The sequence below is a fragment of the Pyrgilauda ruficollis genome, unplaced genomic scaffold (genome assembly GCF_017590135.1).
Source record: "Pyrgilauda ruficollis isolate IOZ18807 unplaced genomic scaffold, ASM1759013v1 scaffold9, whole genome shotgun sequence".
Taxonomy (NCBI): domain Eukaryota; kingdom Metazoa; phylum Chordata; class Aves; order Passeriformes; family Passeridae; genus Pyrgilauda; species Pyrgilauda ruficollis.
In genome coordinates, this window is record NW_024531043.1 from 8,282,971 (window position 1) to 8,304,684 (window position 21,714).

The following is a 21,714-nucleotide window of genomic DNA, read 5'->3' on the forward strand; positions in this document are numbered from 1 at the left end:
AGTAACATGACAGACATATTTCATATATAATTACATATCTGAGCTACAGCTATGTACATCATTTGCTTTAATAAGTAAGGACATTATGTAAATGAATCTTGCAAATGTCTTAGACTTCCCTTTAGCATTTTCCCTCCCCACCATGAGCATCTACTCACTATGAGCTTGAGGAAGAGATCCTCTTACCAGATAATGCCAGCTGTGAGCACCACTCTCACTAACTCTCACTCACGTGAGGAAATGGAAATTCAGGAAAAGCTCCAGGAATGCTCAGCATTGCAATAATCTGTGTCAAAATCAGCACCTGCTGTCCCTTCTGCTTTCAGCTGCCAAAGCAGAACAACCAGAGCCCCCAGCTTGCCTGGTTATGAATGAGAACTGAGGGTTCTGCAGGTGACACTCACAATTAGAGACAGCCCCTGCACAGAGGTGTGACCCATGGTGGGTGTTTAATACCTGAATCACGCTGCACCATCTCTGCTCCTCGAGACTCAGCTGCAGGACTTTCATTCCATGGCTCCATGTGTAGGAAGGATTTTCTCCATACAAATATGGAGGAGCAACAAATACAGCTGGGAACACACACAGGTCTCTATAAAACAAATCAAAACTTTATTATACTGATTTTTAACTGCATGGGCTATTAATTACTCAAACCCAGTAATATTTGCAAAGATGTACAAAGCACCTGGCTAAAGGTAATAGAAAGCAAATCAGGACATGTAGTTTTAAGTTGACATCAATTAAGTGAAAAAAACAAAAACCATGAAGAGGAAATTACCACTATCCATAAAGTTACCAAGAGAAGCTTACTACTGCTCCTACTTCTTTTTTTTTTTTTTTTTTTTGTCAGCATTAACACAACAAATACAAGATATGTCAAAATAAAGTAGAATTGTTATATAACTAATAACAGTTGCCATGGAACTACTGAGAGTTTCAGGTCCTAGAATGATCCAAAATTATACATCTGAGATGCAAATAGGTTCAACATAGAGGAATGTAGTCTGCAAAAAGGATAAAACAAGGCAGCCTATTTATCATTCAGCATTTTACAGTTGTTCACATAAATACCCTGTTTTGGAGGGTAGCACACACTCATCAAATCTGTGCAAAGAACTGAACATGATTTGTCTCAATTACCTGGAAATAACATCCTTCAGGGCAATCTGCTGCTGTTTCAGTGTCAGAAAAAGTTCCTGCAATGGATCCTTAGAGCCTCTGAAGTGCTGGAGTATGGAAGGCAATTTGCAAAGCCAGCCCAGCACCATTTGTTAATCCTGGCAGAACAATGCTGAGAGATTTTTCTTTCACTGATCCCAGAGCATGTTTCCAACAGGTCTCTGCCATACAGGGGGTTCTGGAAATATGACACTCATTCCAGAAGAATATTTTGTCCAGGTGTTCCTTCAGTTGTCTCTTTCTTCTGGAATACCCTTTAAATTCAAAATTCTTCTCTGAATCTATTGTAACCAGATGAAGCTTATGCAAAAAACAAACTTAAAAAAAAGGACAATATAGCTCATGCAAGAGTTCTATGAATGGAGAAGAGAGCAGGAGAAAAGCTGACACTTGTGACACAAGGACAAATGTTAGCTTTGGTATTGCAATGAAAAATAAATCTGCTTTTCTACTTTATGCCTACTGGCAAAAATATTATTTTTAGTCAGTAATCTGAGCTGAAAGAGGTACCCAGCTGAAGAGCATATGGCAGGAGAGATTCTGCTTCTCCCAACACACAGAAGAAAAACACTATACTGTAAAATTCAAGTACACCAAATGTCTGATGCTCCAGTCCTCTCTGAAGGATTACATGGAAGGGGAATAACAGAACTCCCATATCCCTTAGTCATCTTTGGGGTCTGGAGACAGCAAGAGAACTCCCCAGAAGATGCTAATTAGGGTCAAACTTCTTAATGGAGCAAAGCTTTAACCACGGGTATAGTTTCAAAAACACTGCAATTGTAAGAGCTGAGTTCACAGTAACTGTTTTGTGTATGCTATTTCCAGGAAACCAAAGATGACTGAACAGAAAAAGCATGAGTTCTTCTTCTGTTTTACATATATACTTCAGCTATCACTTCCAAGTCCTTAACTTCATTAACTGCCAATGCTCTCTTCTGGCAGAACAGCCTAAGAACACAAGGGACATCCTCCTTGTCACCTGTCACAGTCACATGTCACACAAGCTGTCTTGGGCTTCACTGACCACACTCTTCTCATATCAGGCTAATTTGTTGTAAGATTTAACTCCACATTGCTCTACAGCAGAATTACATTTGCTCCAAGACTCAAAACCAAACCCTCCTAACTTCTCTTCTGAGGGAAGAATCAGGAGCAAAAATCAAATAAGCTCAAAATTTAACCAAGCATTTTTTTTTCTCCCTCTGTCCTTCCCTCCCCCCCAAAAAATCTTTAAGTGTTTTGTAAGCACATCTGAAAATTAACTAGCAGGAGAAGATGTAATTATTCTGCTTAGGAAACTCTACTTCAGAAGTAATTTTCAGTGTTTGATCAAAACCACAAGTGACTTCAACTCTTGAGTGTGGCCAGAAAGATCAAAACTGAGCTTTCATAAATGAAAAGAACTATTAAACAGTAAGAAGCACTTTGCTTTCCCTCAGAAGACTGAGGGAGAAGACTTTAAAGGCATAAAGTCTTTAGCAGTGATCAGTTTGGAAAAAAATGATAAAAAAATAAACAAATAATTGTGAATGAACCCTCTCAGCCCTCACAAATATTACTGGTTTACATCTGTTACTTTAAAAAAAAATCAGTAAAAAAATAAATGAATCATTTGAACACTACATACCTGTTTGGTTGGAGCTTTACTGGCTCAGGTCTGGGTGATGAAGGGGAGCAGATCTCTTCAATAAGCTTTCCAGTTACCTTCAGTTTTGGCAGCATTTGTGCTTCATAACAAGAAATTTGGTTTTCCATCCCAATCACATCAAATAGAGACCAGTCTGTGTGCTTAAGTTACAGTAAAAGAAAAGAAAACCCAAAAAGTAAAGAAATATTTTACTACTATTCTGCTGCAGTTAAAAAAAAAATAATAGTAATAATAGCACAGTATCTGAGAAAGATGAAAAAGCTCCCAGCTGATGGCAGGATTGAAGTGGAGCTGGAAGAGCCACGTGTCATGTGACGCTGCAGAGAGCAGCTGCTGTTACTTTAAAAGGTTCCAAGAGCCCACACCATGGAAATAGAGCATTGTGCTCATGTTACCAGGAGTCACAAACAGGGCAGCACCCTCAAATGACAAGCTCTGCAGTTAATTCACTGCTCGTAATTAAAACATTTGCCTTTGTAGAACTGGCATTCCAGATCCATCTATTCCCACCTTGACACATTAACCCTAAAATAAAACCATACAATTATTTTAATTTTTTTACACATTTCTAGCTAAAAAGCACATTTCTAGAGAAAGAAAATATTTACAACCCCTTTAGGAGTACTGTTTAAAGTTTACAAATAGTGAAGAGGCAGCCCCAAACTCCCAGATCCTCAGTGATCACATCCTAACCATGTAAATCCTGCCTATTCTTTTCTGGTTTAAAATATCAAATTCACATTACTCTCTTGGCAGTTACCATCTTTCATCCTCTTTCTTGAAAAAAATCTGTTGCCATCCACTGCATTTCTTCCAAAAGTTAAATCATGGTATGATTTGTGCTGTGGGGCCTGATGGAGTTTGGGCAGAGGTTTCAGAGATCATAAACTTTCCTCAGTGCTGCTATTCGCTGTAGAATTTCATTTTCCTTCAAGTAAACATAATTAAACTTATGTTTCCTACTGCACAACAGAAAACCAAGACAGATACTGTGAAAAAAATGTAAAATGTTACATGGATAATCAATAGAAACAATTATTCAGTCCTTGGAAACATTCCATGGTGTTTGAAGCTGCGCTTTATTAAAAGATAGTGAATAATGCATTTTGTGCAGCTTTTTGTAAAGTTTCTGAAGTGACTTTGTGAGGCAGAAGTTATATGAGAAATCAGTAGAGAATCTTGGGATGCAGAGCTACTCAGTCTTGAGAACTTTTGGTTTTCCTCCTAAAATACAATACTCCTAGATCTCATCAGAAGTGCTGGCTGATTTAGTGAGAAATTTCACAGCATTTAAATACTCTGCCAGATGGCAGGTGGACAAAATTCTCTAAAAAGTTAGTACAAAAACACATTTAGCTTCTGGCATTTTTATTAACACATGTAAGCATCCTGCAACTGCTGGCAAGTCAGCACAAGCAGCACAAATTTTTATTGTCATCCCCCCTCCCCCCTTATTTTAAAATGAGGCATAAAAATAATGGATTTTGTTTAATTAAATCTCCTTCTAGGGCTTCATTACAGGAACAAATGCTACTTCCCTAGAGAACGTGTCTGATTCCTTCTCACCCCTTTCCTTTCTTCAAGAAAAATCATGTATATCTGCAGCACTAATTAAAACCAAATGAGAGGCACAGGTATCCACAGAGCATTCCAAATTTAAATGAATACAAAATCTTTTTGTACAGATCCATACCCAGCTGAGCTATTCCACAGCTGTCTGAAACACATTATCAGGCTTGGCAAAGTCACCTACAAAGATATTTGCTCCTTTCTCCCCAGGCTGGAGTGATAAATTCTGCCATCCACAAAGTCTCCACACAAAACACAAAGGTCAACACTCCCCATACAAGACAATATACAAATGTTGTATAATATAAATGTTGTATAATATACAAATATACCTGTTGCTGTGAGGGAACTGGAGCTGGGACCACAAGCACATGGTTCTTATCCCATCCTGCTGGTTGTACCTGCTGGGGCAGAGCTGGGTTCCTGCTGTGTGCAGCAGGTAAGGAATGAAGCAAACTTGACAAATTTGGTCCATTTTGCTGGTGGTTTTCCTCCTGGCTGATCTGCTGAGCCACTTGAGGGACAGGAGGCATTCCACCTGCAGAGAGAGTGTTAAAAATTGCAATTCCAGTAAAGAAAATGGGGAAATGACAAAGAGAACCGAAGAAAGTGGCCATACAGCCTGTTACAAAGCTGCTGAAATCAGCTTCCACCACACCCCAACAAACCTGCCTGCCTGGGAGCTCTGAGGTGTGACTCAATCAGCAAGTCAGTCTAGGATGCACTTATCCACTCCTGAACCTGACAGGATCTTTGCTAACAACACCCTGCAGAGAACTGACAACTCCACAACCAATCTCTATCAGGGTATCAAATGACCAAAAGGGAAAATTTTCATGCAACAACATTAATTAAGGAAAGCAACAAATTGGGCTCAGAGGGTACAAATTTAAACCCAATGTATGGAAAATGAGATGTGCAGCACTTACTAGGATCTCTAAGATTTTCTCCAGAGAGTTTTTTTAAATGTGTAACAATTGGTATTAGATATAATGTTACAATTACACAAAATCTCATTAAAGCAGTTATCTTTAATTACAAAGCTTAAAACTTACACTTAATCTTAAATCATTAATATAAGCACTAGATGTAACAGCGTTATTTTAAAGTTCATGACTTTTTTTTAATTGCTGTCAGAATTAATTATGAGTCTCTCTGTGAAGTAATAATTTGGGAACTGAAATGAAGTTTAACCTAATAAAGTATCTCATTATCAATAAAATGGTGCATTGGACTACCAGTTCCAAAGCTCTACCCACTCTTATATCTTGATTTAAATTTTACATTCACTCCATTTTGCTACAAAATGGGGTTTATGGTTGCAGAATTGCTTCCTGCACAACTGTAAAGGGAGTTGATCTCAACAGTCACTGACCTTTTAACCCAAATTAACCACTTGAATTCTTTATGGTCCCAATAGATTTATCCAGTTGCTGCAGCTCATTCTGAGTCTGGACTGGGTATGTCTGTACTTCGAAGAAGATGCAGGATGGCCAAGCTTTCGGCTGTCCCCAGCCCAGGGACCCACGTGCGGCAGTCGCGGAGAGAGGCCGGTGCTGTCACACGCACGGGAGGTGACGGGGGCTGTGACAGGAGGGAGCTGCCTGGTGTCACTCCCGGCAGTGCCACAGAGCAGCGGGCGGACGGCCCGCGCTGCAAAGGGCATTCCAGCGCGGGGTGTCGGCGCTGCCGCGGAACAGAGCAGCCGCCAGCACGGGGCTCGGCAGCGCCCTGGCCCCTCACATCGCTGCGTGCCCCGTTCCCCGCACCGGCACGAACCTCCCGCCAGCGACCGCTGTCCCCTGTCCCCGCACTGCCCTGCGCCACCCCCGCACAGCCTGTGACATCCCGCACAGCCTGAGCCGCTCCAGACGCCGGGTACTACCCCCATTATCCCTGTGACATCCCGCACAGCCTGAGCCACTCCGCACGCCGGGTACTACCCCCGCACAGCCTGTGACATCCCGCACAGCCTGAGCCGCTCCAGACGCCGGGTACTACCCCCATTATCCCTGTGACATCCCGCACGGCCGGAGCCGCTCCGCACGCCATCCCCGTACACCCCTGCGACATCTCACACCTCGTTGCATCCCCCACACCCCGCACCGCTCCCGCACAGCCTGAGCCGCTCCGCACACCCCTGTGACATCCCACACCGCCCCGCACAACCTGGCCCGCCCCGCGCTCCCCTCACGCCCCGGGCCCGCCGCGCTCTCCCGCAGCGCCCCCTCACGGCCGCCCCTGGCCCCGCCCCGCGCGGCGATACCATCCGCCTCCCACCGCGGGGGGGATCCAGGCGCTCCCACCCGCACAGAGGGGAAGCCGCGAACCTTAAGTATTTATTATTTTCCTTGTTATTCACAGTTTTTTCTCTCTTCAAATAGAGTTTCTCTTTGATTTCAACTGTGGTACATATCACAGCTTTGGGGCTTTTATTATAAGTGGATAAAGGTAGGGTTTTTTTCAGATTGAAAGGCGTGGAGAAACGGAGCTTTGGATCGAAGATAAAGCACAGTAGGTCGATAGTATGCACCAGCAAGGGATGTAAATGAAAATCCAGGCAAAAACCCTCTCCAGGGCACTTCTACACATTTGCTTTCATAAAATCGAGCAAGGCCTTCACAATAAAATAAAAAGCTGTAAAGAAAACCCAGATAAAATGAACATGGGAATCCTTTGTTAAAGGAAGTTGTGCCCCAAAAAATCCCCCAAAATCTCCACTAACCCCAAAAAAACACCCTGCAAAACCAAAAGAATCATTCCAGAAGGAACCATAAAATTAAAGGCTTTGGCAAAACACCACTAAATGTGGGAACAAAGAGCTGACTCCTCATTTTCAGTAGTCCCATATTAAAAAGCAAGTCTCCACAGAGACTCAGCAAGGGAAGTGTATCAAGCACTTGTACTAATACCCAAATTCCTGGAGTCTTGTTCTAACCCTTCAATGGTGTTCTGCAGGCTGGTAAGGCAGGAGGGTGTCATTTCTTCTGCCACCTCCACAGAGAGCTGGAAACAAGAACCAGAAGTTAAATCACTGATGGGGAAAAGGAGCATGAACTCCAGAGTATGCAATTCCTGAAAACACAGAAAACTGAAACTGATTCCCAGCGGATGGCAATGCTCAGACATGTGCCTCCCATATCACTGCAGACATTCCCTGCTCTGAGGAGCTTGATGGGATTGAAGAGTTCACAAACCCTGATTAAAGCCCAGAGAATTCAGCACCATTTCTTTCCCACATGCCAAGTCAATTCAACTCTGGATCCTGCAGATGGCTCAAGAGGATTTTGGGGTTACATCTCAGCCAGCAAAGGCCCAACTACACCTGGAGCTGTGTTTTTATACCCTTGAACTTGCCCAAGCACGAGGGCAATGCTGGGAGGATGGCACCTCCCACAGGAAAGGTCTCATCTTGGAATGCATGGCTCAGGTCATGTTCCAAACTGAAGCCCTCTCACTGAGAAAGGAATAATTTCTTTTAGACCTGCGAAGCTCTAGAAAACACAGAAATTTGTTTCAAAACCAAAAGAGCTCACAGCAGTCAGCATGATGAGTTTCTAACCCATAGTTTGTAAATCACAGAATATTCTGAGTTGGAAGGGACCCACAAGGATCACCAAGTCCAACTCTTAAGTGAATGGCCATAAAGGGATTGACTCCACAACCCTGGCATTTTTAGCACCACACCGTAACTGAGTTAATCTCAGGGTCATACATGTTATTCCATAGGAAAACCACGGATGACATGAAAAATAAGAGCTTAGAGATTCAGTTTGAGTAAAGGTAAATTATTTTTAAAAAATCATAAGCTCATGAAGTCATAACTTCATAGTAAAAAAGAGTATATTAAAATGATTCGCCCCATCTTTATGTAGAGATTATACATATTTAAAATACTATTTTCCAGGTAAACATAATAAAAACATTATTCAAATAGCAGTTAAGATATCCTGCATTTCAAGATTTTTTTTTAGAAAGCTGCTTTCCCACTACACTGTTTTCAAGTATATCAGTCAGGTGACTCAGTCAGTGGTATAAAAAACTTCTGGTTTTTCTACTGCGCTGTCTTCCCCACCCAGTTTCTCCTGGGCACCCAGTTCTCATTCTGCAAGCACACCAACTCCTGTTTCACTGGATTCTTGGATATGGAAAGGCCACTTTTTTGTAGACAAAGGGAACTGCAAGCAGCGAGCGTCCCATGTCCAGCCACCTGCCGGCTCAGTCGGAATCATCGCCACAGCCGTCGCTGCCTTCGAGGTCGCTGCTCTTCTGCAAAGCAAAACACAAAATGCTTGTCAGGGCTGCATTCACATCCCCACGCTGACCTGAATCACAGACACTGACTTCAAACTTCTCCACAAGTCTAAGAAAATACTCCTAGGTCCCAACTTCATGGGTTAGACACACCTACGGTAATAAACACCTCTGATGGTACAGATGTTTCTTATAACAAAAAACATACTTGGGATTACAATTACCAGAGAGGAAATTTCTTCTTTTTACAACATTTAAAACTCCTTAATTACAACCTGCAGTATGTGGGAAATTTGAAAGTGGGATGGTAACATGAAATGCTGACATTTAAAATGAATGCAGGTGAGAACAGTTAAAGTGCTTTTTTATGCTAAGCTTGGTACATTGTCCAAAGCCAGATTCAAGAATTTTGTCTGCTGCAGAGAATTTATGTCCAACTTGTATTGCAGATAAGCCAGGGCTCACTGATACTTGTTTAAAAGTGAAGTCACTTGCACAAAGTAGTACTAAGGAAAGACTACAAATGTTAGAAACTTACACGGAGACTGAAGTCAGAGCTCCTCTCTGGGAGCCACTCCTTCAGGAGTAAGGCAATATGGTGCAATTAATTTGGGGGGTTTATGCATTTTTTTGAAGCAAGTATTTTAATTGATATGACTGACATAAAAGTATTTTTATAAAGAGAAACTAGCATAGTATATATCTATAGTTCTATGTATCTGTAGTATGTATATGTCTGCAGTTATCCTTTTTTTTCCCCTCACCATCACTTGCTGAAAACACTGAATCCCACAAATTTAACACTGGCCATTTAATATCCTACTACAAAACAAATTCCAAGGCACTCACACAGTTGACTTCATACCAGCAAGCACAGCTCACTGAAGTGCAAACAGCCTGCAAAATCTCAGCAGAGTCTGTCATATCATGCCTTATTTATCCTTCCCAGACAGCTTGTGCTAACTGTGATGCCAAACCCAAACTTGGTTGGGTCTATCTGCAGGGAGCAGAACCTGCCTGCTTCCAGGAATACAGCAGGGATTGGGAACCTGGCAGCACCAGGTCCTGCCAACACCACCAGCTAAAGGACTCTGAGCCACATGGTCTCTTTGGGTCCCATTTAAACAAACCAACGTGGCTTTTGCTGTGCCCTCCTGTCACAAACACCCCTCTCACATACCCAGAATTCAGAATAAAACTACCAAAAGTACAAAAATAACCCTGAGAAACTTATGCTTGTGCTATTCAACAAGGCTGTAAATTTTGTATCATGCAATGAAACTCTTTCTTGAACTCAAGCATAAAATAGCAGAAACATAATTTTTCTCCATTTCTCCATCTCCAACATTCTCCATTTGCTAGACAAAATAAAGCTAATTTTAAGGATTCTGTTAAATGAAAAAAGGCCATTATTTTCTTCTGTGTTGCACTACACAGGAATTTTAGCCCTGCCCATCATTCATCCTTCAAGGACTTGCCAGCCTTTAACTGAAATTTCCTTTTTGGCAAAAATGTATTCTACTCCTTTGCTGTATTGCACTTCATTGCTCACAGGAGTTCCTGTTGGCACAAATCCAATTCCACAATATCCCAGTTACTCAGAAGTTGTTCTGATGACCTATTTTGAGCTCATGGCAGATTAATTTAAAAAAGCTGGCCCTAAATTTCCCTGATCCCAAACCTTATCTGGTAACAAAATGAGAATTAGCCCAAAATCAGAGACTACAAAAAGCCAGCAGGTATTTAAAGCAAAATTGTCAACCTGAAACCTAGATTCCCAAACACTTTCACAACAGCAAAGGCTGACAATGTGTCCAAAATTTCTGTTGCCAGTTTATGATTATGCAAATTGCTTGTGCTTAAAGCTTTCCTTCCTCCCTCCTCAACTACTACCTGTAAAACCCTGCAAAAACAATGCTTTGTACAGTTCATTCCACTATCATCAAGTGCACAAAGACAGAAAAGATTATACACATTTCATACTCCAGATGACTGTCATTTCCACGGCATTGCATGGAAAACAGAAACGGTTCAAAGGGAAGAGATGTTTCAACTTGACAGCTTCCATTTGTAAAATAATGGCTTCAGTCATTACCTTTGCAGTTTTGTTGTTAGTTTGCATCTCAACAGTAGAGGAGTTGAAGTCATGAATGGGGAGGGTTTTTAGCCAGTTTGCCATGGATTTCTCCTCCCTTTCCGTGTTGATAATGGTAGGATAGATGTACTGCTCTTTGAAAACAGCAATTTTCTCCTCCTCCTCTGTCCACTCCAGTGGCTCATGCAGCCCATCATTCCCAAAACGCCTGTTGTATTTTTCAAAGTGTACTTTCTCCAAAACCAGCCCAAGTCCTGGGGCTTTGGGGACATCAACCTTCTCCTCTCCCCAGCTGCGCTCCATGATGGACTCAGCAGCATAACCCTTCACAATTGCTATCACCAGCCCAATCATCTTCCTGATCTGGTGCATCATGAAACTCTGACCCTTCACTTGGATCACTGCAAATTCCATGTTTTCCCTGACGAAGGGCTCTCCACAGTACATCTCCATGATGTACCTCTTGGCACTGGGGTCCCTGGGGCCCTTCTGGGATGTGAAGTTGTGGAAGTTGTGTGTCCCTTTGTAGCAGGCCAGCAGCTGATTGACCCTTTCAAGGGTGTCTCTGTCCAGCCTATAAAGCTCCTCCTGCCCTTCATGGTCCTTATGGGCAAAGGCAAACGTGGGCAGCATGTAGGAGTAGGTTCTGGCATCACATTTGTTCTTGGAGTTGAATCCCCCAGTGACTCTCTTCAGGCCTGGATTTAAAAGTGACATTAGGTTTTTGAAACAAGAGGGTAGAGATTGATTGTGATCTCACTCCTACCAACACGAATATTTTTCAAGCAAAATATAAGCAAAAAGCAGATTTGTTCAAAAGAACCCCAATTTCAAGCGAATAGAAGCGTGTTAAAATTAAACCCTTTATGAGTAAAATTATAGAGATCTTCTGCAGGAGAAAGCTTTTCTTGAAAACATTTTCTCTGCCCATTTCAGTGTTCTTACCCAGAATTCTGATGTGAGAAGGAAGATGATTATTGATCTTTTCTAAGATGTCATCTATTAGCCTGACCTTCAGTGACACAATCTGTCCAGCTGCAGACACACCCTGTAAAAAACAAAACCCACAAAACCCCACATAATGACGTACTTTGGAAGCTCTAGGACAAGACTTGCAGAATTGAAATAACTGAATAACAAGTTTATTTGCTTGTACTTTAATTTAACAGAGGACAAAAGGAGAAGTTTCAAGGAACATTCACTTGCTGCTGGATCTCCCTCTGGACAATGCTTCAGCAGTCCATCCCAGCAGCAGAGGTGTGCAAACCCCAGAGCTCAGGAGAGCACAGCCCTGCCATACCTTATCTGTTCGAGCACAGCGCTGGAAAGACATCTTCTTCATATCCTGCCCGTGGTTCTCTGGGATGCACCCTGACTGAACAAGGGCAGAGACCAGGTCATCTTCAATTGTCTTGAACTGTGAAGATCCCACGTTTCTCTAACAGGCCGTATGCAGTAAAAATAAGAAACAGAACAATAATTGGATAAATGAAGATGGAAATTTCATTCGTCAAACATTGTTGTGACATTCCTTAAAAGTCTTCCCTTTGCAGACTTAGGAGCCATTCTTTTACAAACCTAACTGTATTTTACCAGAGTGTTAATAAAACATCATTCTGATTTAGCTGTTACTGTTACAAACAAGGACTCATTTCTAATTTCACTGTGCAACACTTCTGGAAGTTCTTGATGATTCCTTCAACTGCATGAAACAGCACCAATACTGTCCCAGTGCCAGCAAGTCAACAGCTGCTGCTGCAAACCCAGCCTCTACCTATTTTTCTTTTAGAAATTAGATTGGGTTCTTTTGCTCAGTTCACCTGATGTGCCTGTAAGCATGAGGTTTACTGGTGAAAAAAATCTCCTTTGTTGTATAAGCATGAAAGGCTCCCTTCCCTGTCTGTGTGCAAGATTGTCAGGCATCAGGTGGAGCCTCTGAAGTATTCTTTAAGTGTATGGAGCTTGCAGTACGTGGAGAGGAGCAGCAGATGGAGCAGGATCACCCTCTCGCTGCCAGCTCTGTGCCTCAGACCACCCTGCACAGGCACGTCTGGTGCTGTGACAAAGCACTGTCCCTACAATCATCAGAGATGTATCACTGGTCTTCTAAAATTAAATTATTACCCAGCCATTTGAAGCCATTCACACACTGTTCCTGCCCTGGTTTTTCACACTGCAAATGCTCAACTGTTTCCCTATCCAGGCACTCTGACTAAACCTAACAGAGACTCCAAAACAAAAAATAAGCTGGAGATGCTGCTTTGCCAAACCACATACTTGCATGCCATGGTAGCCTTTCCCTGAATATGCCATCAACAGCACAATCTTCCTTTTGGGTAACTTCTTATTCTGATCCTCTGCATCTTCCTCATCCGCATCGCTCTTCAACTTTTTGTTCTGATGCCCGTTTTCTTCCAGCCTTTGAACCACTTCGCTGCTGCTGTTGAGTCTCTTTGTCTGGCTGGCAACCGCTGCTATCAAATCCTCAGCCATTGTAAGAACCTGCAGGGGAAACAACCGCAGATGGGACGAGCACGAACGGCACGAAACTCGGGCAGAAAGCGACAGCACATGAACAAGTCTGAGGATGGAAGGGAGAACACCAGCACCCCTGTTCCCCCCTTGGCTGTGCCACCATTCCCTGCAGGAGGCAGGCAGGGCCTGCGCTGCCCGGACACCCGGCGGGCAGGCTGGGAAGGCCGGCAGGGCGAGCGGCCGCACCCGGCCTGACCCGTCCCCAGAGCGGGGCAGGGCAGGGCCCGGCAGTACCCACGCTGCGCTGCCGCCGCCACGGCCCGGCGCACGCCGCGCTCCCCGGGGAGGAGAAGGCGCAGCTCACGACCCGGAGCCCCCACCGCAACATCGCCCCCGGAGCCGCCGGGCGGAGAGGCCGCGCCCGCCGCCCTCAGCCCCGCGCCCGCCGCCGCCGCCACTCACGCGGGCGCTGCGCAGCGACAGCGCCGCGCGGGGCGCACACGCGCGCGCTACGGCGGCCGCGCGAGGACACGGCGGGGAGGGCGGAGGAGCGGGCGCCGTGAGGGCAGCGCCGTGAGGGCAGCGGGGCGGGCTGAGGGAAACGCCGTGAGGGCAGCGCCGTGAGGGCAGCGGCGTGGGCTGAGGGAAGCGCCGTCCGTTCAGCAAACCGAGCCCTTCCCGGGTCTCTCTCTCAGTGGGAAAAGGGATGGCGTGTAAAGCCAGCTCTGCTCCGGAGCTCCCAGCCTGACAGCCCGCCGTGCTCAAGTGTTGGCGGTGACCAGGGTGGGGGTATTGCCCTGCTCAGCCCCACCTCCTGCACACGGGTTCTGCGCACCCCAAAACTGTCATATTGTTAAATAAACAAAAAGCAGGGGAAAAGGCAAACTAACATTCCGGCGGTACGTGGTGGCTGTGTAAGTAACGCAGCCCATTTTTCTTTATCCATGGGGAAACGGGCGCTGACGGCGCTGCGGTCCCGGTGAGGACGAGGGGAGGGAATAGCTCACAAGGCACGCCGGTCTGCAGTAACAGCTCACGGCTCCCTTCCCAGAGCGATGTCACATCGGTCCCCCTTTCCACACACCTTCTCTTGGTGTCTGTGTCAAGCATGGGCACCTCCGGCTCCACTTCCCCTCAGGATTTCCTCCAGGCAGCTTGCTCAGGCAATCCTTGTGCTCATGCTTCGTGCAGCAAGTTTTATCTGCAGTGATGCACTTCATGGGGGAGCTGAGCTCAATAGGAGCCCTTACCAGGCCACAGCATGTCCCTCCCAAAAAGCCAAATGCACCTGGAACAGTTTTTTACTCCAGTTCTCTGTAGGACAGAGTCATCCGTGGGTTCCCTGGCATGTTGTGAGATTATTGTATTCCATTCAGATGGAACATGGAAAGGTTGACATTTCCAAGCGGGCCTGATTATCACAGGCCTATTATTTCAGCTAATAAGGGGAAGAAATGCAGCACGTCCTTTTCCGAACTGACACTTCTGAGTTATTTCAGGAGTGGGATGGAGCAAAGGGGAGATTTATCACAGGGTTCCAGCTGCACTTTGCTTGGAGAAGTGATAAAAGATGGCCCGTCACAGTGCAGGGCTGCTGCCAAGGGAAACAGGAATACAAATTTCTCTATCACTGCAACCACGGTGTCTGAATCTTTTTTTGCCTCATTTCCTTAGGAAGTGGATCTTATGCAATTGTCTGTCCACCACATCCCTTCCTCCTGCTTCCCTGCCCTGATTTCTGAGTTTGGCTCCTTTCAGTAAATGTGAGAGAGGGAAGAAGGCGCCAGTCGATACGGAAAACAGTGATGGGACAGGAGAAAGACTTGCATGGATATCCCAGGAGGGAAAAAGCTTTGGCATCCCAGCTCCTTACCCCTTCTAAGAGCAGCCAAGAAGCTTCAAAACAGGCAGCACAAGCTGTGCTCTTAACCTCTCACAGCATGCACTACCTTCCTTTTTTAACTTACATATTTTATCTTGAAACACCCATGTATAATTTATCTATTTTATCTTGCTACCAAAAGCAAGGGGAAATCGAAGTGACTCGCCAGAGCTGGGAGAGCCAGACCCTCAGGAGGTCCCGAGTTCTCTTGGCACTGAAACCAGCATCGCCAGAGCTCTGCAGGTGCCAGCCACTGGGGCCTCGCAGACACCTGACCTTTGTCGAGCGGGCAGCAGAATGGCTGCACAACGGGGCTCTGGGATGCTTTTTGGGGCAGTTCACTTAATTCTCCTCACCCCGCACTGCGCGGGGTGCCGGGGCGGCGGCCGCCTGCAGATGGGGCTCTGGCGACGCGCACCGCCAGCTCCCCGCTGTCCTGGGAACAGCCCTGGCCGCAGTGTCCCCTGCCAGCCAGGCACCTCTGGCACTCCTCCCAGCCCGGGGACACTGCGGGCTGTCCCCTCCGGCCGGCAGGGCAGAGCCCATGGCCCCGCCGCAGCTGGCTGTCCCCTCTCTGAGCAGCCTGCTCCTGCTCCGCTGTGCCAGTGTCACCCAAGCAACTTTCTCATCTTCCTCCCCACAGCCTGCTTTGGAAAAGGAGGTATTTATTTCAAGAGGATTTGCTTTCAATTCACAGAGAAATGAAATTTCTTTTAAATAAAAAAAAAAAGGCTCCAAGGAAAGCTTGTGTTATGAAAAATGCTTCCTTCCAATTGTTTTCTGTTAAAGGGAAGGAAAAAACTGCCAAACTGATGTTGAGTTTAAGGGCTTTGCTGCACAGCACTAGAAGTTCAGGAGATACCAAATGTTGTAGTTAAAAGGCATTTAATACATCCATGATGGGAACTGGTGACATGCTAAACTCAAAGAAAGAACAACTTATTCTGCTCCTCCCCAGCAGCTGTATATTGGGCATTAGCTGGAAACATGAAGAAAAATTGTGCACATTTGGGAACTCAGTTACCCTCTGTCCATGATAAGAGGAAACCTGTGTTTGACATATGCTTCAGCCCCTTCTTAGAAATACACTGTTTAACATGTTTTTTAAAGGCATTCAAATCCCTTGCCAGGTTTCATCTCCCAGGAGAGGGGGTGGTTCTGACTCTATTGTCCCTAAAAAGGCTGTTTTTAGAAAGAAATGTCCCAGGGAAGTTTGCATCTCTGCACTACGTGCCATTCCTCACCCAGGGAATGGTACTCACGCTTAGTGCTACATTTATGGAAATAAATCTAAATAAATCCAACTTCTAGCATTTCTCTGGAGAGCACGAGGTCCTGCCCTGCAGAGCTAGGCCAGGGTATTGTTTCCCTGCACAGAACCCTTCCCCTCCTGGAGTGTGAGGTGACCAGGCACAGGGGGCCACTGCAGAGAAGCCAACATCAAGTTAAACACCAGAGAGCTCAAACGTGCTGTGAAGGAGTTAACTCCTCGTGAAATAAAGCTTTAAAAGGGCTGGAAGCGGAATAATTGATCTTTGTATGGCCTTGGTTCAACACCCACCCACCCGTTTCTGCTTCCTTGATGTCACTGTCACCTCTGATCTTTCAGAGTTGAATGAGTGTGTTTTTGCTGACGTACTTACCAACAACTAAATATAAAATGTGGGAACAAAGCCAAATGCCCTGGAAGAATTGCTCGGGTTTGTTTTCTCCTAGAATCAACAGCAGCATGACGTCACAGTCAACATCCAGAAAGTTGTGCAATTTCCACTGGTGCTTTTGAACTGTCCAGGTCCCATGGTTCAGTGCTTTTAGAAAAGTGTGTATTTCTGTTGTTGAAGTTTTCCCAGCTAGCACTTTCCCCCTCTGCTCTGCTGCCTGTGAAAGAGCCCAATGGATTCAGCACAGAGTTCTCTGTCTACACAGGCATGTGACACATGGTGGTCCATCTTTCATTTGGCTACAACATTTTCACCTGAACCTCTGAAATTTTTAATGGGCAGCTTCAAAAGAAACCCCCCTCCCTTACCCTCAGCATTAGAAACTTCTACATGTATTATGTACTACTATCTCATGCTACAGGGAATAAACATACACGAGGGTTTTCTACAAAAGGGAAAAAATGTTAAAAAAAAAACCAAAAAACCCCCACCCTGCAAACCCTCAAAAAACAAAGACCCAAGTGTGCTGAGCAGAAAAGAGAACCAACAGCCTTTGTAATTACTCAGCTCTGACCAGCCTTCCAAGGGCTGCCGTGGGGTCTTGCCCAGGTTGTGCCAGCACGTTTTCAGCACACAGAAGTGCAGTTTCTCAGAGCTGACCCCAGCACTGCTGGTGCTGCAGCTCTGCAGGGAGAAAGGATCGACTGTCCCTGCATGTGAGCCAGCATCAACAAGAGCCCAGCGTTTCTAGGCAGGACCGTTCTCACAGAGCAATTCCCTGGGGTGGGAAAGGCAGGGCCTGGAAACAGAGGTTATAAACAGGGCAGAGCAAGAAAAAAAACAATTCCAGCTCACGGTAAATGATGATTTTGAAGTAAGATTCTTTCTTACAAAACCACAACACTGTGCAGTAACTGTGGGCTGACGCTGCATCACACAGGGCCTGGTGGGCAGGACTTTCCTCAGTGATGCTCATGGGCAACAAAAACACAGAGTTCAGCAAGTGGAGTTTTGGGAAATGTTTGGTGGAATTATGGTATTTGGCTTCTGAAAGTTTACAGCTGTGTGGCTGAAATTTCTGCAGGAATGGAAGGACTGGACTAATTAATTCAGCACCTCTCCCACATCCCAGATGCAAGGCTTAGCTTTTCCTCCTAGAGTATTCCAGTCCAGACAGAACAGGGAACTGTCCTGCACTGAAGTCAGGACCAACACTCTCAGCATTCTCACTGCTCATTTTGCCATGTTCAGTGACTTTTGGCAAAGTTACGTGGGCAAGAGAATTCTAAGCCGTGTGCCTGCTCTGCTCAAAAACCAAAATTGTAATGCATACAAACACAGCAGGAAAATATTTACCACTGCAGGAGGAGAGGTCAAGTAATATGGACAGAGAAACCAGGAACTGCAGCTCCCACCCAGCAACTGGCTTCACCTTTCCCAAATTTACAGGCTTCATGTGAATTCAGGAAAGGTGGCTCTTCTACCCAAGCTTCACCTGCTGTGATAAGGGGGCAGAAAACAGCCCTTTTTTACCCAAAAGTTGAGGCAGGTAGAACCACACACACACATATAAAGGCCTCGCTCAGATGCCACCTGAACTGGGATCATGAAGGACTGAAAAAAGGCCACTAACAATTTCAAATCAATTTTATTGTCTTAAATCGGTGTTGTACAATTTAAAGCCAAAAAAAAAAAAGTCACACAAAACACAAATAAAAAATGTTGACAAAGTATCAAGCATTACCTTATAAAGAACATCATCATACGCTCTCACAAACCTGAAGGTACGTGTAATTAGACTGAGGTTTCTTGAAATCTATTAAAGACGCCAGACACAAACGCTGCAACAGCAACAAAGCCATGACAATAGTAGGTGGACTACACTAGCAACTTCAGCAATGGCTGGGGGTTGGTTTTTGGGGTGTTTTCTTTCCTTTTTTTTTTTCCTTTTTTTTTTTTTTTTTTCATACCTTATTGTCTACAAAGCAATAAATACTTTTCACCAAAAAAGTTGGTTTCACGCTACATGCAGTTAGATAAAAAAGAAAGTCACCAAAGTGATGGCAAAATAAATCACCTTTCTTTTTTTGGTTTTTTTTTTTTTCCTCCCCTATTTTTGGGGTTATTTTGTGTGGATTTTTTGTTTGTTTTTTTCTTTTTTTTTTTTTTTTTAATTCAAGCACAGTGGCTAAGTTTCAAGTATTGAGAGAAAAAAAACATATATATACACGTTTGTGTTTGTGTGTGTATCTCTACCCATGCACACACATACACACACACACACAGCCTTGCATGTATATACACAAACACATACATATATATCAGTTGTAGGTCTGTAAACCACAATTTTTAATTGTTTTTGGAGCAATATATACTTGTATACATTGAATGTGGACGATTTTGATACATTCAAGTAATGAAGTACAGCTGGAAGGTTAGTGCTGAGCTTGCCACACACACGGCTCGCTGGGGCAGCAGACGTGGGGCTGGGCTGGAGCCCTGGGGGCTGTGCCCGAGGTCTGGGGTGCAGGGCTTGCTACTGCAGAGTCAGTCCTGGCTTGGTGCTTCCGTGCTGCAGCGTAGCCCTTTGCACCGCTGGCCAAAGCCTTTCAGAAGCAGTCTGGGTCTCCTCGGCATTGCTGTCCACAACAGGCTGGGGAGGTTGGTTGTTTTTGTCTTTTTTTTTTTTCTCCTTTTTTTCCCAGGCACAAGCACAAATGGCCACAGAAGCAGCAAACTGTGAGCCAAATACTGAAGCATTTGTGAAAGCTACACTTAAGCTTCCCTGGTCGGGGCAATTGGAAATATTTTTAAATTTCTTTATTGGCACTTCTGCTCTGTGAACAGAAACACCCATGTTGCCAAATGCGGTGCCAGCTCCAAAGCCCATGAAGTTGCTCCTGAAACTTGTGAAGTATCACACTGAACGTGCCAATCTTGAGAGGAAAAAAAAGCAATGAGGACTTAACCACCATGTGCAAAATATTTTTAGATCCCCAAAAACTAAGCCTGAGGTTTCGAGTTGCTTTCAAAGATGCTTTTCTGCCCAGCGCTACCACAATAGTGCCACGACTCTGGAACGTCACACTCATGCTCTCACAGACAGACGGAAGGCAGGCAGCTCCCCTCTCACACACATGCTCACAGCACCCGAAGCCTCATCCAGAACTCCAGCCACTCGCACCCATTTGGCTACAGAGTCTCCTTGAAAGAAATGCTGAACATAAAACTGAACGCTATGGGATTTCTTTATAAAAAAAAAACCCAAAACCCCAACAAACAAAAACAAAGCAGCAAATAACACTTCTTTAAAAATGCGTTTCCAAGTGTGTGGGATCCTAACGCCTGTTCTTCAGCTCTTAAAAAGCATGGAACTTTGTAATGACTGTCCTTAAAAGAACATTTAAATAAAAAACAAATCTTGGTACTGCCAGACTGCAAGTCAGCTTTGCCTGGTGTGGAGGAGGAACAGCACAGACTCTGCAGTGCTCTTTGCCTCACGCTCACGAGATACAGTACAGTTAAATACGTACAGTTACACACAAACCATATCAATATCAATATATATTCACTCTTAGGAATACATATTAATATACGCACACACGTAGTGCAATAAAACAACCAGGAAGCAAGGAAAGGAATAAAAAGAACAGCATTCCTAACAGTCGTGATGTTCCTGGGTTGTTGTGTGATGCAAAGTCAACTTCTCAAAGTTCCCATAGTGTGTAAAGTGCTCCTTTGATTCACAAAGCTAGTGTTTTCAGTTTGGGGGGCTCCAGGGAAGGGGTTATTGAGCCAACAGCTGAAAGCAGGACAGTGCTAGTGCTTCCTCCAGGTAGGAACGTGCTGACAGGAGAGCTCAACAGCCACGAGTCTTTCACATTGATCCCACTGAGCCGGGGGACCAAGGGAGGAACGGATTCATCTTGGCTTCTTACGAACACAGGAGTGTGACACTTTCTGTTGCCCTCCTGTTTCCTGCACAGCCCCTTTCCCTGCGTTGTTTGCCCATCCAGGCAGGCAGACAGGGAGCCCACACAGCAGCCATGAGACTTCCAAGCTTCCCAGCAGCCGCACATCCTCTGCCTCACTCAGCGAGTCGGTTGAGGTGGGAGCTACTTGACAAGGCCAACTCCCTCCTCTCCAAGCACTCCAAGGCATAAACACAAGGAGAAAGGACAAAGGAGAGAGTGGAGGGGAGCCTCCAGTTGCCAGGGAGCTTGAAGATGCCTGGCTCTCAGCTGGGAAGGGGAAAGTACACAGACTGGCCTTCATGTCTGAATGACACACTCGGACATCAACTGAAGCCAGCAGTTTCAGCACATCCATTGCCTGCAATGGACACAGCACTGGAATACCCTGTTCTTAAGCAAGAGGGATAGGCAGCAGTCTTATCCTTCAAAGTGCTGGGAAGAAGCAGACTTCTATCCTTCACCCCCTCTGACAACGAGGGAGACTGTTCCACATCAGCTATGTCTTCACCCAGGCCTTTGGGCAGGGAAATATTTGTGCTTGCTGCAGTCACACGTCCCCACAAAGGAATCTGAGTCTGTGGAACAACTTCCCAAAACGTCCAAAAACAGAACAGTGAGCAGTCCATCCTCCAGGTGTCCTACTGCCAGAGTGATTTCCCACCACAGCACAGGCTGTTGGGGATAAAGCAATCAGCTGGGGTGAGGTGTGTGAAGGACAACACCACTGGAATCAGGCACAGAACCCCGACAGCAGAGCTGACAGCCTGCGCTCGATGCACAGCTTACCTGGGGAAAAAAAACAGCACAAGCAATCAGCTTCTCATTTTCCTGCCAATGTAAAGACCACCACTGGAGACTGAACAAAAGAGGGAAAACAGACAGTAGAATTTCAATAAATCTAAGCAGAACTTTGAGAATCATCACCAGGTACTGATGAGGGCAGTGAAGACCTGACCAGAAACACCCTGCTG

The 21,714-nt window shown here is 45.1% G+C and overlaps 3 protein-coding genes across 34 annotated transcripts in view; all 3 read right to left on the reverse strand.

The window, feature by feature from the left end:
• Positions 1-6,534, reverse strand: part of EP400 (E1A binding protein p400) — a 56,582-nt gene extending 50,048 nt beyond the window's left edge. For 16 of the 22 annotated variants that reach the window (XM_041488332.1, XM_041488335.1, XM_041488334.1 and 13 more), the window contains exons 1-6: positions 5,778-6,534; positions 4,735-4,940; positions 3,594-3,761; positions 2,813-3,358; positions 1,144-1,436; positions 457-592 (exon numbers count right to left, since the gene is read on the reverse strand). The gene's annotated coding sequence lies outside the window, so the exon portion shown is untranslated. The remainder of the gene's footprint in view (positions 1-456; positions 593-1,143; positions 1,437-2,812; positions 3,359-3,593; positions 3,762-4,734; positions 4,941-5,777) is intronic. The other 6 variants (XM_041488347.1, XM_041488345.1, XM_041488348.1 and 3 more) reach the window with 4 other exon arrangements.
• A 277-nt stretch (positions 6,535-6,811) lies between these two features.
• Positions 6,812-14,450, reverse strand: PUS1 (pseudouridine synthase 1). 6 transcript variants are annotated; one of them, XR_005956936.1, is made up of 7 exons: positions 13,525-13,678; positions 13,029-13,253; positions 12,052-12,189; positions 11,697-11,799; positions 10,752-11,449; positions 7,315-8,671; positions 6,812-7,039 (listed from the first exon to the last, which is right to left on the reverse strand). XR_005956936.1 is itself a non-coding variant. In XM_041488774.1 (6 exons), the coding sequence occupies exons 2-6, from the start codon at positions 13,242-13,244 to the stop codon at positions 8,621-8,623; spliced, it is 1,206 nt and encodes a 401-aa protein (XP_041344708.1). In that variant the 5' UTR covers positions 13,245-13,253; positions 14,311-14,450; the 3' UTR covers positions 6,812-8,620. The 6 variants fall into 6 exon arrangements, 5 of the variants coding, with proteins under 5 accessions (XP_041344708.1, XP_041344710.1, XP_041344706.1 ...); XM_041488774.1 differs by lacking the exon at positions 13,525-13,678 and adding an exon at positions 14,311-14,450 and having other exon boundaries at positions 6,812-8,671; XM_041488776.1 differs by lacking the exon at positions 13,525-13,678 and adding an exon at positions 13,689-14,016 and having other exon boundaries at positions 6,812-8,671.
• Positions 14,451-18,398: 3,948 nt separating this feature from the next.
• Positions 18,399-21,714, reverse strand: part of ULK1 (unc-51 like autophagy activating kinase 1) — a 75,116-nt gene continuing 71,800 nt past the window's right edge. For all 6 annotated transcript variants that reach the window (XM_041489133.1, XM_041489134.1, XM_041489132.1 and 3 more), the window contains one exon: positions 18,399-21,529. In XM_041489133.1, the coding sequence (XP_041345067.1) occupies positions 21,474-21,529 (56 nt within the window). In that variant the 3' untranslated portion in view covers positions 18,399-21,473. The remainder of the gene's footprint in view (positions 21,530-21,714) is intronic.